General features: G+C 39.6%; 1 protein-coding gene across 5 annotated transcripts in view; it reads right to left on the bottom strand.

The window, feature by feature from the left end:
* Positions 1 to 15,652, bottom strand: part of LOC133564395 (collagen alpha-3(VI) chain-like) — a 135,385-nt gene that overhangs the window by 39,890 nt on the left and 79,843 nt on the right. For all 5 annotated transcript variants that reach the window (XM_061918657.1, XM_061918656.1, XM_061918658.1 and 2 more), the window contains 14 exons: positions 11,605 to 12,216; positions 10,657 to 11,280; positions 8,804 to 9,400; positions 8,082 to 8,693; positions 7,615 to 7,949; positions 7,261 to 7,339; positions 7,033 to 7,178; positions 6,269 to 6,361; positions 6,146 to 6,199; positions 4,922 to 4,993; positions 4,751 to 4,777; positions 4,626 to 4,670; positions 4,484 to 4,537; positions 4,331 to 4,393 (listed from right to left, as the gene is read on the bottom strand). In XM_061918657.1, coding sequence (XP_061774641.1) covers positions 4,331 to 4,393; positions 4,484 to 4,537; positions 4,626 to 4,670; positions 4,751 to 4,777; positions 4,922 to 4,993; positions 6,146 to 6,199; positions 6,269 to 6,361; positions 7,033 to 7,178; positions 7,261 to 7,339; positions 7,615 to 7,949; positions 8,082 to 8,693; positions 8,804 to 9,400; positions 10,657 to 11,280; positions 11,605 to 12,216 — 3,413 coding nt within the window. The remainder of the gene's footprint in view (positions 1 to 4,330; positions 4,394 to 4,483; positions 4,538 to 4,625; positions 4,671 to 4,750; positions 4,778 to 4,921; positions 4,994 to 6,145; positions 6,200 to 6,268; positions 6,362 to 7,032; positions 7,179 to 7,260; positions 7,340 to 7,614; positions 7,950 to 8,081; positions 8,694 to 8,803; positions 9,401 to 10,656; positions 11,281 to 11,604; positions 12,217 to 15,652) is intronic.

Genomic DNA, 15,652 nt, shown 5'->3' with positions numbered 1-15,652 from the left:
GCTCTGTGTGAGCCCTATAGCCTTGGAAGCTGCCCTGTAACCAGATAATTTCCCCTTTTTGGGATGAATAAAGTCTATCCTATCCTAAATACGTCCCTTCAGACAACTATTTTTAAGTTAAAAAATATTGTAAGAACAGTTGAATAGTAATATTTGACACCCTAGTGAAGCATTATAATATTAACTTACATTAACTAAATAGTTTATAAATGCAGAATAAAATAATGTGTAAAATATTTTAATTTTATGAAGATAAGTGTCCAATTGCAGCAGCACGTAGCATAGAGGTTAGAGTGTGTCCCTCAAAATAAGAACGTCCTGGGTTCAAACCCGGGCTTGGATCTTTCTGTGTGAACTTTGCATGTTCTCCCCATGATTGCGTGGGTTCTCCCCAGGAACTCCGGCTTCATCCCACCTCCAAAGACATGCACCTGGGGATAGGTTGATTGGCAACACAATATTTGGCCCTAGTGTGTGAATGTGAGTGTGAATGTTGTCTGTCTATCTGTGTTGGCCCTGCGATGAGGTAGCGACTTGTCCAGGGTGCACCCAGCGAGAAAATGGATGGATGGATGGTGTCGGATTGCAAATTTAATATATATAATGTCGAAGATTAATACAATTGCTGAATGTACCCACTTCGTATAATTATGAAATATAATTATTTTAATCCTTCATAAATGTTATATTTTTTTACAAGAGATGTACCTGGTGATAAGCTGATTGGCAACACTAAATTGGCCTTAGTTTGTGAATGTGAGTGTGAATGTTGTCTGTCTATCTATGTTGGCCCTGCGATGAGGTGGCAACTTGTCCAGAGTGTACCGGCCTTCTGTCCGAATGCAGCTGGGATAGGCTCCAGCACCCCGAGATTGACAAGCGGTACAAAATGGATGGATGGATGGGTTTGACAAAAACCGACAATCTTTGAATCTCAGTTAAACGAAAATAATGTTATTAGGTAACAGTAAAAAAGAAAGTCAAACACAGATACAAATAGATGGAGTAAGCATTGAAAGGGTAAAATAAATTAAATGTTTTTGGGTGTAATAACAGACGATAAAATCAACTGGAAATTTCATGTTAAAAACTATACAACATAAAGTAGCAAGAAACACGTCAATTATGAATAAAGCAAAATATGTTCTGGTCAAAAATCACTCTATATACTCTGCTGCTCGCTTGCGTTACCATGTCTGAGTTATTGTGTAGATATATTGGGAAATAATTACCAAAATACATTTTATTCACTAAAGGTGTTGCAAAAAATCATTTAGAATAATATGCAATGTTGGATATAGAGAACACTCAAACCCTTTATTTATTGAATCGAAAATATTGAAATTCAATGACTAAGTGCATTTGCAAACAGCAAAAATTATGTACATAGCAAACTATAATCTGCAACCCAAGAATGTACAACAATTATTTTCAACAAAAGGGGAGAAATATAACCTTGGAGAAAACAATAATTTAAAATGTCTGGATGCAAGTACAACACCTAAAACCTTTAACATATCAGTATGTGAAATTGAATAATGAAATGTATTAAGCAAGGAAGTAAAACAATGTACTAATATGAACCATTTTAACAAACTGTTGAAAATGAATGGTACATGGCTAGTACTTGTATAGCGCTTTTCTACCTTTTTTAAGGAACTCAATGTGCTTTGACACTATTTCCACATTCACCCATTCACACACACATTCACACACTGATGGCGGGAGCTGCCATGCAAGGCATCTCCCGCCATCATGAAAATCAAAGTGTTCACAAAGTACAAAGAAGAAAACTCCTGATAAACATCTTGAACATTATTTTTTTTAAAAGTTAATTTTATTCATCTCATAGGTGAACCATAAATTACTTAAGTATTTATTTCTCACAACTTAATTTATTGTTTATTTATGTATTTATTAATAATTTACTTGCTCATTTTATATGCATGTATTTATTTACTGCTGTTACAAATAGAGAAAAAACAAATGGGTTAAAACTGCTACGATACGAAAAAGGTTAGGATTACATAAACTCTTCTTCTTCCTACTCCTTTTTGGACACGCTGTCATGAAACTGGAAATATCTGATGTATTACATTGTAACTATGCATGTTCGAAATAAACTGACACCAACCAACCAAACAACTTGCTATTAGTATGAATTATATATTTCATGTATTTAATATTTTTATTCTAAAATATCAGTCCTGTTACTTTCAGTCCTATACTCAAGTAATCTTCATCGTACTATTCTATTCTACAAACCCCGTTTCCATATGAGTTGGGAAATTGTGTTAAATGTGTTAAACGGAATACAATGATTTGCAAATCACTTTTTACCCATATTCAGTTGAATATGCTACAAAGACAACATATTTGATGTTCAAACTAATAAACTTTTTTTTGTTGTTGCAAATAATCATTAACTTTAGAATTTGATGCCAGCAACACGTGACAAAGAAGTTGGGAAAGGTGGTAATAAATATTGATAAAGTTGAGAAATGCTCATCAAACACTAATTTGGAACATCCCACAGGTGTGCAGGCTAATTGGGAACCGGTGGGTGCCATGATTGGGTATAAAAACAACTTCCCAAAAAATGCTCAGTCTTTCACAAGAAAGGATGGGGCGAGGTACACCTCTTTGTTCACAATTGTCTGAGCAAATAGTCCAACAGTTTAAGAACAACGTTTCTCAAAGTGCAATTGCAAGAAATTTAGGGATTTCAACATCTACGGTCCATAATATCATCAGAAGGTTCAGATAATCTGGAGAAATCACTTCACGTAAGTGACATGGCCAGAAACCAACATTGAATGACCATGACATCCATCCCTCAGACGGCAATGTATCAAAAACCAACATCAATCTCTAAAGGATATCACCACATGAGCTCAGGAACACTTCAGAGAACCACTGTCACTAAATACAGTTTGTCGCTACATCTGTAAGTGCAAGTTAAAGCTCTACAGTGCAAAGCGAAAGCCATTTATCAACAACATCCAGAAACGCCGCCGGCTTTTCTGGGGCCGAGGTCATCTAAGATGGACTGATGCAAAGTGGAAAAGTGTTCTGTGGTCTGACGAGTCCACATTTCAAATTGTTTTTTGGAAATATTCGACATCGTGTCAGTGAACCATCCAGGCTGTTATCGACGCAAAGTTCAAAAGCCAGCATCTGTGATGGTATGGGGTTGCATTAGTGCCCAAGGCATGGGTAACTTACATATGTGTGAAGGCACCATTAATGCTAAAAGGTACATACAGGTTTTGGAACAACATAAGCTGCCATCTAAGCGCCGTCTTTTTCATGGGCACCCCGGCCTATTTCAGCAAGACAATGCCAAGCCACATTTAGCACGTGTCACAACAGCGTGGCTTCATAAAAAAGGAGTGTGGGTACTTTCCTGGCCCGCCTGCAGTCCAGACCTGTCTCCCATGGAAAATGTGTGGCGCATTATGAAGCGTAAAATACGACAGCGGAGACCCGGACTGGTGAACGACTGAAGCTTGACATAAAACAAGCATGGGAAAGAATTCCACTTTCAAAGCTTCAACAATTAGTTTCCAATTAGTTTCCTCAGTTCCCAAATGTTTAATGAGTGTTGTTGAAAGAGAATGTGATGTAACACAGTGGTGAACATGCCCTTTCCCAACTACTTTGGCACGTGTTGCAGCCATGAAATTCTAAGTTAATTATTATTTGCAAAAAAGTTTATGACTTTGATCATCAAATATGCTTTCTTTGTAGTGCATTCAATTGAATATGGGTTAAAAGGATTTGAAAATCATTGTATTCCGTTTATATTTACATCTAACACAATTTCCCAACTCATATGGAAACGGCGTTTGTATATATACTATAAAATATAGAAACAATTTCCCTTGTGGATCAATAAAGTTTGTCTAAGTCTAAGTTGCCTATAAGTAGTTGAATATGTGTATTTAGGGTTGAGAGAATTATGACAAGCAAATGGCGCTGATTGGGTGGAAAGGACCTCAAATGAATCTAAAAATGAACTTGAATGGCAAGAAATAATATTTTGCATATGAGCTTCATTAGCTCCTTCATATGCGTTTACATGACTGTCACATGACAAGCTCTCCTAAATCTTCCTGTATGTCACTTAGGGACTTGATGAGTTTAAGTCCAGGACCAAACTGCAAAAGACCCAGTTCAAAACATCCAAGATGTTTTATGGCTTCTTATCTAGAAACAGCTTTGCAATCCCCATTCAAATATTAAGTTTGTAGGTACATTGGAGAAACTTATATGATAGTATGTTTGTATAGCAATTATTTGCATTGAACAAAACATCAAGAAAACTCACAGGGTCTCCTCTGATTCCTGTTTCTCCTCTGTCTCCTGTTTGTCCCTTGATACCTTTAGGACCCTGTGAGCACAGAAGAACAAAGTAAATGTCATATGTGGAGTATACTGTATTGTAGCCATCATGCATTTAATAACTAAATCCATGACTTACTCTTCTGCCAGGATTTCCTCTGTCTCCTGAGGGTCCAGACACGCCACTGTTGCCCTGAAAAGAAGCAAAGTCATCAGTTACTACGGTTGTTCTTGGACTAATATAAGCTGATGAATCATAAAATAGCAGAATTCTCCCTCACCTCTTCACCATTAATGCCATCCAGGCCAATCTCTCCAGCTTCACCCTGCACCACATAAGGACTTGTTAGCTTCCTTCACTTCCTTTTACAAGCAGAATTTCAATCTGAAAAGAAAATGACATCACCTTTTCTCCAGAGTATCCCCGGGAACCCTGAGCAAAGGAAGAAATATCACATATAGGACTCATACATGAACTTTACTTTAAAATACAGTATATACAGTACATGATAGTAAAGTCAAATACAAATATTTGACTCTATATTAAATATAAACGTTTAAGTTAATCGATGTTTACCTTGAAACCTCTCTGTCCAGGACACCCTTGGAATCCCTGAGTTCCATTCACACCAGGAGGACCTCTCTCTCCCTGTTAGAGAAGGAGAATAAATATGCTGACACATGAAAATAAAGAAAGGGAATAATTCATAGAAAAGTTTCATACACTGAAAAAAGTGACTTTTTGGTGCTGTAAACTCTATTAGAGTAACTGTCATAATTTATACCTAATATTTTTAACTTTCAGTAAGAACTAGAGTTTCTTAAGTAAAATAAACATTTTATTAACGTAATACATGAATTGTGGGGGAAGAGTAAGTTTTACAATATAAATGTTTAATAATTGTACGTACATAAACCTAAAAATATTACATAAACTTTACTCTGAAAATCTAGTGTTTTGAAACGCATGCACAACGACGCATGCGCACAGCACAACAGGCTCTGGCCGACTGGCTCTACTCCGGCCGTCAGGATCACTTCACAGAGCACTGCAAGGTGGCATTATGGGTAATTCTTATCTTGCGTTTATAATGTGTTACAGAGTCGAAGTTCTCCAGAAATCTGTTTAGTGTGGGTTCACATAGTGTGGCGCATATTAGTAAGAATGTTAAAGTTGTTTAAATCACAACCATCAGTGTAAAAGGTATGGCTGTTGACCAAGTATGCATGGCAATCACGTACCAGAAATAGCGATACGCATGCGTCCTTCCGGCACGCAGACAGCATGGTTTGGGATGATATGCTGAAGAGCAGTGGTCCGAAACCACCGGGCCGTGGCCATAGAGTGAATTATTATTAAAGACTTTTATATTATACTCAATTTTATACTGCAGGCCATTGAGTGCAGGAGTGGGAAGAGGTTGTAAAATAATTAGCGCTCCGACGGCTATTCAAGGAAATACGGTATATAAAACTTACTTAAAACTTTGAGTAAAATGATGTTCCTGCCGATCAAAAACAAGTACACTTTACTTAGTTTGTTTAAAAAAATAAAACTTAAAACTTGGATGTAATTAAGTAACTGTTACTTAATATTTTCACAACTGTTATGTTATATGGTAAGAAGAATTTACTTGATACTGGTGAGTGTTACTTGATATTGCAGCATTAAATTTTACTTAAATCATTTGCATGCAAATACTTAAAATAATTTTTCTGTGTAGGTGCATTAAATCCAAAGCTTTACAGCTTTAGTAAGAGTTTTTATGGAGACCATATGCCAAGGCAGAATACCACCTACCGGTCCACCCTCATCTCCCGGATGGCCCTGGCTTCCGGCAGCTCCTGGACCACCCTACAAAAACGAAACAATTTATAAGCACAGGTTTTGTAATTAAATGTTCTCATTTGGACCAATGGTTACCTTAAGTCCAGAAAGTCCTACAGACCCTCGATCTCCTCTTGCACCTGTACACTTGCATGGTACTCCACAGCATTCTCTCTCTGCAATATTGTCCTACACAACAAAAAAAGTTTATATTTTTTGGACTCCATTGTTGGGACTCTTGTGGTGGCATTCCAAAGCATAGTCCTCACAAGCCTTATATTTGAAGCAAAGTCTACCACGGAATTCTCCACAGGACACCACGTATTGGAAGCTAAACTAACCAGGGAGACGCTGCTAAGGACCAGGTTACAGGACGCCAAAAGCACGACAACATCAACAGCGCACACAAACACACACACGTTAGTGTTGCCAACACCCACACAAGGAAAGTATCTAATGGCAGTCCTAAAAGTTGACAAATGACGTGATCATTTAATTTGCACAATTGGCCATTACCAGTTTGTATTCAACTTGTTCAGCACGCGCCTTCTCATCTGATTTTGGATACAAATTTATAATAAAGTAAGTTAGAGCTGTAATTATTATATCACTTTCAGTTCCTGTGGGACATGACATCATGCATTCCAGTATTCACCACGTGAAATTAAAACAACGCCATGTTGGCAGGAAACAATGCAAGTTAGTTCAAACTCATAGAAAGACATAGCACGAGACAGCCAAAACAACAGAGGAAACCAAGGGAGATCATTTAAATTTCAAAAATTTCAGATTCCCACCCGTGATCTCCTTATTTGATTTCATTATGTGACTTATTTAAGTTACAGATTAGTTAAACTTACGAGTTGCTCCATGAGCTCATAGTCCAAGTCCAGGACATTAAGTCGTAGAGGTCTGGTGTACCTGAAGCCCCGACCAAATTCCAGTAAAGCAGCTTCCTCAAATTTGAGCACCCGCTCGAGCCCAACAAGGATGAAACTGCTGACACCTGATGGTAGACATAATATTTATATTTTCTGATGAATCTGTTATGATGATTTCACGGAATTTAACATTTTACAAATAATCACCTGATTGTCGGAGCTCTTCAACTCGTCTTTTTAATTCAGAATAGGGCGAATCCAGACCATCAGTTAGGTGAATAACAACCTTGAAGGGAGAAAAATAAAACACTATTAATCGTCTCCAGTAATGACAGTGGAGATCATGAGTATTTGATCCCCTGCTGATTTTGTTACATATATATTAACAGCTCAAACTTTTATTTGAATAGACCAACACAAAATAAAAGTTATACATTAATCTGTACTTAATTGAGTAAAGAATTTACTTGATTCCCATGCAAAGCATGATCTTATGCGTTGTGCGGAAACCCTTTTGGAAAGCCCTACCGTAACGTGATCAGGATTATCTTATATACAAACCTTGACAGCATTATCTTGTCTGGTTCTGAATCTGTCAGTGTAAGCTGAGATGGTCTTGCTGGTAAGGACAAATGGGCCGCGAGTTCTAAGAGCTCTAAAGTCATCAAATAGCTTGTCAGAATTGTCAGTGAAATCCAACTGGACAGGCTGTCCGGCAGAGTCGATGGCCAGCATGCCAATTTGGATGGAGGGGATCTGCCCAGAAGAACAACTGATTGTTGACATTTTGGAGATCCTCTGCAGAATAGCGCTCATCTTGCTCTGGAGGTTGGTTTGAGCACTGAAGATATTCTGTGCAGAAACATCAAAGCCCACCAACACCTCAAGGTTGCAGACTGGAAATGGTACAAAAATAAAAACAAAACTGTGAATATTTTAAAACATTTTAAAATAATTGTTGCTATGACTGTTGTGCAAAACTATTTGGGAATGTATTCCACAAAAAATCATTTAAAAATGCGTCTTACTTTTAGCAACATCTTGTACTCCTACACACAGCTTCCCCTCCATTTCATCATCCAGTGTCCCCAGGATTTGCTCAGTGAGCTCTGAAAGCTCCTGAAAGGTTCTGGCCCGAGCTACCGTTGAAGAATCACTTGCAAGGTTTTCTAAATCGTTCCCAGTGTCACCCACCCCCACAGCATATACTCTCACACCGCTATTCTTCAAACCAAGCGCTGCTGATTTTACGTCATCAGATGACCGTCCTCCTGTGAAAACCATTAGGATTTGAGGTGTGCCTTCATCTTTTCGACTGCCGCGTTCTTTGGAGAAGTGGACATTCTGAACGTGCTGAATGGCAGCACCAGTGTTGATTTTTCGGCCCCCTTTGTATTCTGCTTGTTCAATGGCACTAACAATGTCCTGCTTGTTTTTGTGGGTGTTGAGGTAGAAGACATCGGTCACATCTGTGCCATAATGAGCCAGTCCAATCCTTAGGTTGTCTCGATCATTGAAGAACAAATCTATTAGGTTGCTGACAAATGCCATCACTTCATTGAAATTATCTCTGCCCAAGTTCATAGAACCATCCACCAAAAACACGATATCAGCCTTCTTGGGTGCAGGCAATTCTTGTGCTGGAAAAGTGTGTTGATGATGACAGAATAGAGTTAGTAGCAGTTATTACATTCATGATGTAAGAAGGTACAACATGTCATAAAATTGTATTCATTTCAACAGCACTCACTGGGACTCTCATCTATGGTTGGTTTCACAAGGAGGTTTCCACTCAATCTTGAAATGAACCTGTCTTTGATTGCTGGTAGGCCTGGGAACGTAGGAACTCGAAGGACATCTTCTGACGTGGTTGAAATTTGGGCTAACTGCCTTGTGTCTGCCCCACTTGCTCCAATACCAATGCAGTTGACCCTGGATCCTTTGAGCAAAGGTCCATAGATAGACACATCTTGGGGAGAACGTCCACCTGTGAGAACCACAAGATGCTGGGAGGCATCCACCGGACGAAAACCAGCTGATGGCTTTAGCTCATTCTGTATCACATATTCAATGGCATCAGCCAGATCCGAAGAGCGACCACCCATTTGACGAAGTCTTCCGACAGCTGAGATAACAGCTGCTTTGTTGTTATGTGAATTGAGAGAGAATTCTGTTTTAACATTGTCTGCATATTGGACAACGGCCACACGCACTTGGTCAGGCTGTATTTCCAGTTGTTGAACAATGTTCACAATGAAGTCACGGATATGAGCAATACCCGTAGCCCCAGTGTTGTCAGAGCCGTCAATGAGGAATATAATGTCCTTCTTTCCAAGGTCTAAATTACCTGTAAAGTAAACAAAAAAAGAAATTAGATTTTATTTAGCTTTTTTAATTACTAATTTGAGTTATAGTCAAAAGTATTAAAGCATCTAAAATGTTTAGCCCTTTTCCAAGTCAGACCAATTGCCGAACAGATAATGGTGGAGCCATGAAACTGTTAAATCAGAAAACTGTAATAGGCGCCAGCGCCCCCCGCGACCCCAAAAGGGAATAAGCGGTAGAAAATGGATGGATGGATGTATGGACAAGCACTGTCTCTTGTGCATTTGTAAATAAACACAAGTGCTTGTATAAATATTTTATGTTTCAAATGTGCGTGGCCTATATATGTACAAAATAAAATGTGCAAAAAAATTAAGTGGGTGAGGTTTATATTTAGGCGCACTATATAGTCTAAAATTATGGTAAGGATTAGGGTTTGGGGGTTTAACTGGTCAATTTAGTTCACTGAATTACCTCTATATATTGTTTGATTTGTCATACTGTACACACATTTATTTAGTTCTTTTTGACAAAATATACATGTAGCTACAACACGGTTGAACTCAAAATTATTAATTGGCCACTGTACCGTTTGTTTATAAACTTTCAGGAGTTGGCAATGAACAATAAAAAAAACATTTCAATTGCACAACACTAAGTTATTGAATGTGAGATATTTACACAGCTTGGTTCAGCCCTCGCAACCGGCAGACTGTATCCAAGTGGATGCTTGAGCTTTTCTGGTGGGCTGAATACGGGGCATGCAAATATGATTTGCTGTGTGTTATGGTTGATGGGTCCACAGATACAGTGTACCCATGGGCGCATCTCTAAACCTCTCATATTGTGTTTGAAGCGCCCAACACCAGCAACTAATATTACCATCCCTTTTAAAATTGTTCAATTAGTGAAAGTTTCTATATATTGTAAATACTGGAAATGTAGGGGGCTTCAAAATTTTTGAGTGCAATTGCGCATACATGCAATATCAGCTTTATCTTTAAATAAAGTACAAACTGTACATGTTTATACAGTATAACAAAGATTCGGTATGAATGAAACATTTGATACATCTTGGATTTACAGTGTCCATGATATAACAATTTGACATCTTAATTAATTTTGTTTTAATGAGGATGATGTTAGCAACACTTACAGTTTACCTGAAACCATTACAGAGCAAGTCATATTTACTGGAATACTTTACAGTAATTATTGTTTGAAAAAATTTTTCTGTTGAATGAAAAAGTGATATTGATAGCTAATGATTTAACTTACCAAGGTCTACATTTGGAGGTGTATAGCTACCGATGATATCAGAAGTTGATATTGTTTTGACTGAATCAATGAGCCGCTGCTCCACCGCGGGAAGCTGCTGGAAACTGTCAACTGTGTAAGCCAGCTCAGGCGTCATGGAAATCTGCCTTAGTTGATCTGGGTCTGAATTTCTTGAGCCAATGGCAATGGGTGCTATGTTGTTTCTCTTTAGTTGGTCAGCTGGAGTAGACACATCATCCGTAGATTTTCCACCGGTAACTAAAATGAGGAACTGTGGCACTCCATCTTCGATGCGACTTCCTGCTGACCTTTGGTAGATATTTCTGGAGACCCACTCAAGAGCACGACCTGTATTAAGACGATTTCCTCCAATGCTTCGAAGTCGTGTCACAGCCTGGCGTACTTCCTCCTTGGTGGAATATTCATTTAAGAGAAACTCTACTGTCGCATCATCACTATACTGTACAACTGAAATTCTGACGTTATCCAGTCCAACATCTAGCTTCTCCACAACTCTTTGTATCATTTCACGGATGGAAGGAAAGTCGTTTCGTGCCGCACTTGAACCATCAATGAGAAACACAACATCCCTCTTTTCTCCACCAGTGACTGCTGGTACAATTGCTGTATGGAAAAAAGGAAACCGGGTATGATTACGGATTACACATTTCAAAATGTAGCTATGTGAAATCACAATGTCAATACATGTTTTAGCAAGTATAAAGCCAAAAACAATATTCATCAATTCATTCATGAATTCAATTATTTTCGTTTGCTTGTCCTATTTAGCGCCGTCAGTGAGCTGAAGCCTATGTCAGCTTAATTGGGTGAGGGGTGGGTTACACCCCGGGCTGGACAATTTGGAGTCTCCAATAACATACGCATGGCACTCAATACATAAAACTTGATTTCATAATGTACAGGTAGATGTTTTAAAAGTATAGGTACCATCGTAGTCTGGAAAAACTGGAATCATCCTGGTGATGTCGTCATCGGATAATTCAGTGAGAGTGGTGATTAAGTTTTCTTGTACCGTATATAATCCTGGAAGATCATCTACAGTGTAGGCAAAGTTGGGTGTGTAGGACACCATTTGGAGCTCCTTGGGATTTACATCTGTTGTTCCAATGCTAAACGGAAGAATTCTTGCTTGTTTCAGGGAAGATGCTGAACGTCTGACATCATCTGTGGAAGACCCACTGGAAACAACAATCAGAAACTGGGGTACACCCTCTTGTTTCCTGCTACCTCGTGCAGCAGTCAGAACATCATCACTGACAAACTTCAAGGCCTGGCCCAGGTTGCGCTGTCTTCCTCCTCGCTGCCTGATTCCTCTGACAGCATTCAAAACTCCTTCTTTGGTTGGATGCGTGTTCAGATACATGTCAGCCTGTGCATAATCACCAAACTGCACCACACCAATCCGGATCTTATTTTCAGCCACATTGAGACTCTCCACAACTCTACGGATAAACTCCTGGATGATAGGGAATTCTCGTCCAACACCATCAGATCCATCAACCAGAAAGACGATGTCCTTTTTGGGGCCCTGTGACTCGGCTGAAGAAAAGAGAGAAAAAAGCTTTTACTTTTTGCTACTTAAACCTAACCCTAAACTTGTGTTGGTTTATAACACAAATTTAACACAGATAATCAACATAATTAGCATCAAAGGAATAACACTTAAAATGCATCCTATGTTAAGCATGTGAATGTCAACAAAGCCAAGGAAAGAACATCAGATTTAATGTTTATTTGAAAAACCGCTTGTGTAAAGTAACCAAAGGTTAGGATAACTATAGTGATGCATATAAAGAACATAAAAAAACACATCAAGTCAATAATAATAATAACAAATAATAATAATACATTTTATTTATAAGGCGCCTTTCTGGGCACTCAAGGACACCGTACAAAATCAAAACAATAAAATCAAATTGGATAAAAACAACAATAATAACAACAAAGATAGATAAGATAAGATGATTACAAAGAATAAGCAGTCTGGAATAGGTGTGTTTTGAGTCTTGACCTTCAAGAGGGATAGTCCAAGTTGCGAAGGTCTGGTGGTAATGAGTTCCAAGGATGTGGGGCAGAGCGCCTGTAAGCTCGGGCACCCATGGTGGACAGTTTAAATAAGGAGACAGTGAGATGGATGGATGAAGAGGATCTTAGGGAACGTGAGGGCGTGGCGACATGGATCAGGTCAGAGAGAGGTTATGGATGGCTTTGAAAGTGAGGAGAATTATTTTAAAGTGAATACAATGTTTGATGGCTAGCCAGTGAAGTTGCTGCAGAACAGGGGTGATGTCCTGGATTGAAGGGGCTCTGGTGATTATCCGGGCTGCAGAGTTCTGGAGAAGCTGAAGTTTGTGAAGTGACTTGTGAGGGAGACTAAACAGGAGAGTTGCAATAGACCAGGCGAGAGGTGACCAGGCTATGGACTAATATGGCAGCAGTATGTGGGGTAAGAGATGGGCGAAGACGATTAATGTTCCATAAATGAAAGTAAGCAGACCGGGTAATGCTGTTTATGTGAACTTGAAAGGAGAGTGTGCTGTCGAGGATGACACCCAGACTCTTGACTTGGGAGTAGGGGGAGAAAGAGGAATTGCAGAGAGTAACGGACAAGCTGTTGGTTTTGGCGAGTGTGGTTTTTGTACCTACAAGTAGGATTTCAGTTTTATTACTATTAAGTTGAAGGAAATTGGATGAGAACCACTGCTTGAGTTCACTGAGGCAGTCTGTAAGGGAGGAAGAGAGGCAGTTGGTTTGGTTGAAATGTAGAGCTAGCTGGGTGTCATCCGCATAACAGTGAAAATGTATTTTAAATTTATGGAAAATATTGCCAAGGGGAAAAATGTAAATGATGAAAAGCAAGGGACCGAGAACAGAGCCCTGGGGGACACCAGAGGAAATGGAAGACATAGGGGATTTAAATCAATCAATCAATGTTTACTTATATAGCCCTAAATCACTAGTGTCTCAAAGGGCTGCACAAACAACCACGACATCCTCGGTAGGCCCACGCAAGGAAAACTCACACCCAGTGGGACATCGGTGACAATAATGACCCAGTGGGACGTCGGTGACAATGATGACTATGATAACCTTGGAGAGGAGGAAAGCAATGGATGTCGAGCGGGTCTAACATGATACTGTGAAAGTTCAATCCACAATGGATCCAACACAGTCGCGAGAGTCCAGTCCAAAGCGGATCCAACACAGCAGCGAGAGTCCCGTTCACAGCGGAGCCAGCTGGAAACCATCCCAAGCGGAGGCGGATCGGCATCGCAGAGATGTCCCCAGCCGATACACAGGCAAGCAGTACATGGCCACCGGATCGGACCGGACCCCCTCCACAAGGGAGAGTGGGACATAGAAGAAAAAGGAAAGAAACGGCAGATCAACTGGTCTAAAAAGGGAGTCTATTTAAAGGCTAGAGTATACAAATGAGTTTTAAGGTGAGACTTAAATGCTTCTACTGAGGTGGCATCTCGAACTGTTACCGGGAGGGCATTCCAGAGTACTGGAGCCCGAATGGAAAACGCTCTATAGCCCGCAGACTTTTTTTGGGCTTTGGGAATCACTAACAAGCCGGAGTCCTTTGAACGCAGATTTCTTGCCGGGACATATGGTGCAATACAATCGGCAAGATAGGATGGAGCTAGACCGTGTAGTATTTTATACGTAAGTAGTAAAACCTTAAAGTCACATCTTAAGTGCACAGGAAGCCAGTGCAGGTGAGCCAGTACAGGCGTAATGTGATCAAACTTTCTTGTTCTTGTCAAAAGTCTAGCAGCCGCATTTTGTACCAACTGTAATCTTTTAATGCTAGACATGGGGAGACCCGAAAATAATACGCTACAGTAGTCGAGGCGAGACGTAACAAACGCATGGATAATGATCTCAGCGTCTTTAGTGGACAGAATGGAGCGAATTTTAGCGATATTACGGAGATGAAAGAAGGCCGTTTTAGTAACGCTTTTAATGTGTGCCTCAAAGGAGAGAGTTGGGTCGAAGATAATACCCAGATTCTTTACCGCGTCGCCTTGTTTAATTGTTTGGTTGTCAAATGTTAGAGTTGTATTATTAAATAGAGTTCGGTGTCTAGCAGGACCGATAATCAGCATTTCCGTTTTTTTGGCGTTGAGTTGCAAAAAGTTAGCGGACATCCATTGTTTAATTTCATTAAGACACGCCTCCAGCTGACTACAATCCGGCGTGTTGGTCAGCTTTAGGGGCATGTAGAGTTGGGTGTCATCAGCATAACAGTGAAAGTTAATACCGTATTTGCGTATGATGTCACCTAGCGGCAGCATGTAGATGCTGAAGAGTGCAGGGCCAAGGACCGAACTCTGGGGAACTCCACACGTTACCTTAACGTAGTCCGAGGTCACATTGTTATGGGAGACACACTGCATCCTATCAGTAAGATAAGAGTTAAACCAAGACAGGGCTAAGTCTGACATACCAATTCGTGTTTTGATACGTTCTAATAAAATATTATGATCGACGGTATCGAAAGCAGCGCTAAGATCGAGGAGCAGCAACATAGATTACGCATCAGAATCCATCGTTAGCAATAGATCATTAGTCATTTCTGCGAGGGCTGTCTCCGTGGAGTGATTTGCCCTGAAACCGGATTGAAAGGTTTCACATAGATTGTTAGACGCTAAGTGTTCATTTAACTGCTCCGCAACAATTTTTTCAAGGATTTTTGAAATAAAGGGAAGGTGTTTACCATGAGGTCAGGATCGAGGTTAGGTCTTTTAAGAAGAGGATGAATAACCGCTTTTTTGAATGCTAGGGGAACAGTGCCCGAGGAGAGTGATAAGTTTATAATATTTAGCACTGATGGACCTAATAATACAAAGAGCTCCTTGATCAGTTTCCCAGGAAGAGGGTCAAGTAAACATGTTGTCTGTTTTATTCCATTTACACGTTGTAACAATTCCTCTAATGTTATTTCCTCAAAACGAGAGAAACTATTTTG

The sequence above is a fragment of the Nerophis ophidion genome, linkage group LG13, assembly GCF_033978795.1.
Source record: "Nerophis ophidion isolate RoL-2023_Sa linkage group LG13, RoL_Noph_v1.0, whole genome shotgun sequence".
NCBI classification, from domain to species: Eukaryota; Metazoa; Chordata; class Actinopteri; order Syngnathiformes; family Syngnathidae; genus Nerophis; species Nerophis ophidion.
The sequence above is the reverse complement of the archived record's forward strand: the minus strand, read 5'-3'. Positions and strand labels throughout refer to the sequence as shown.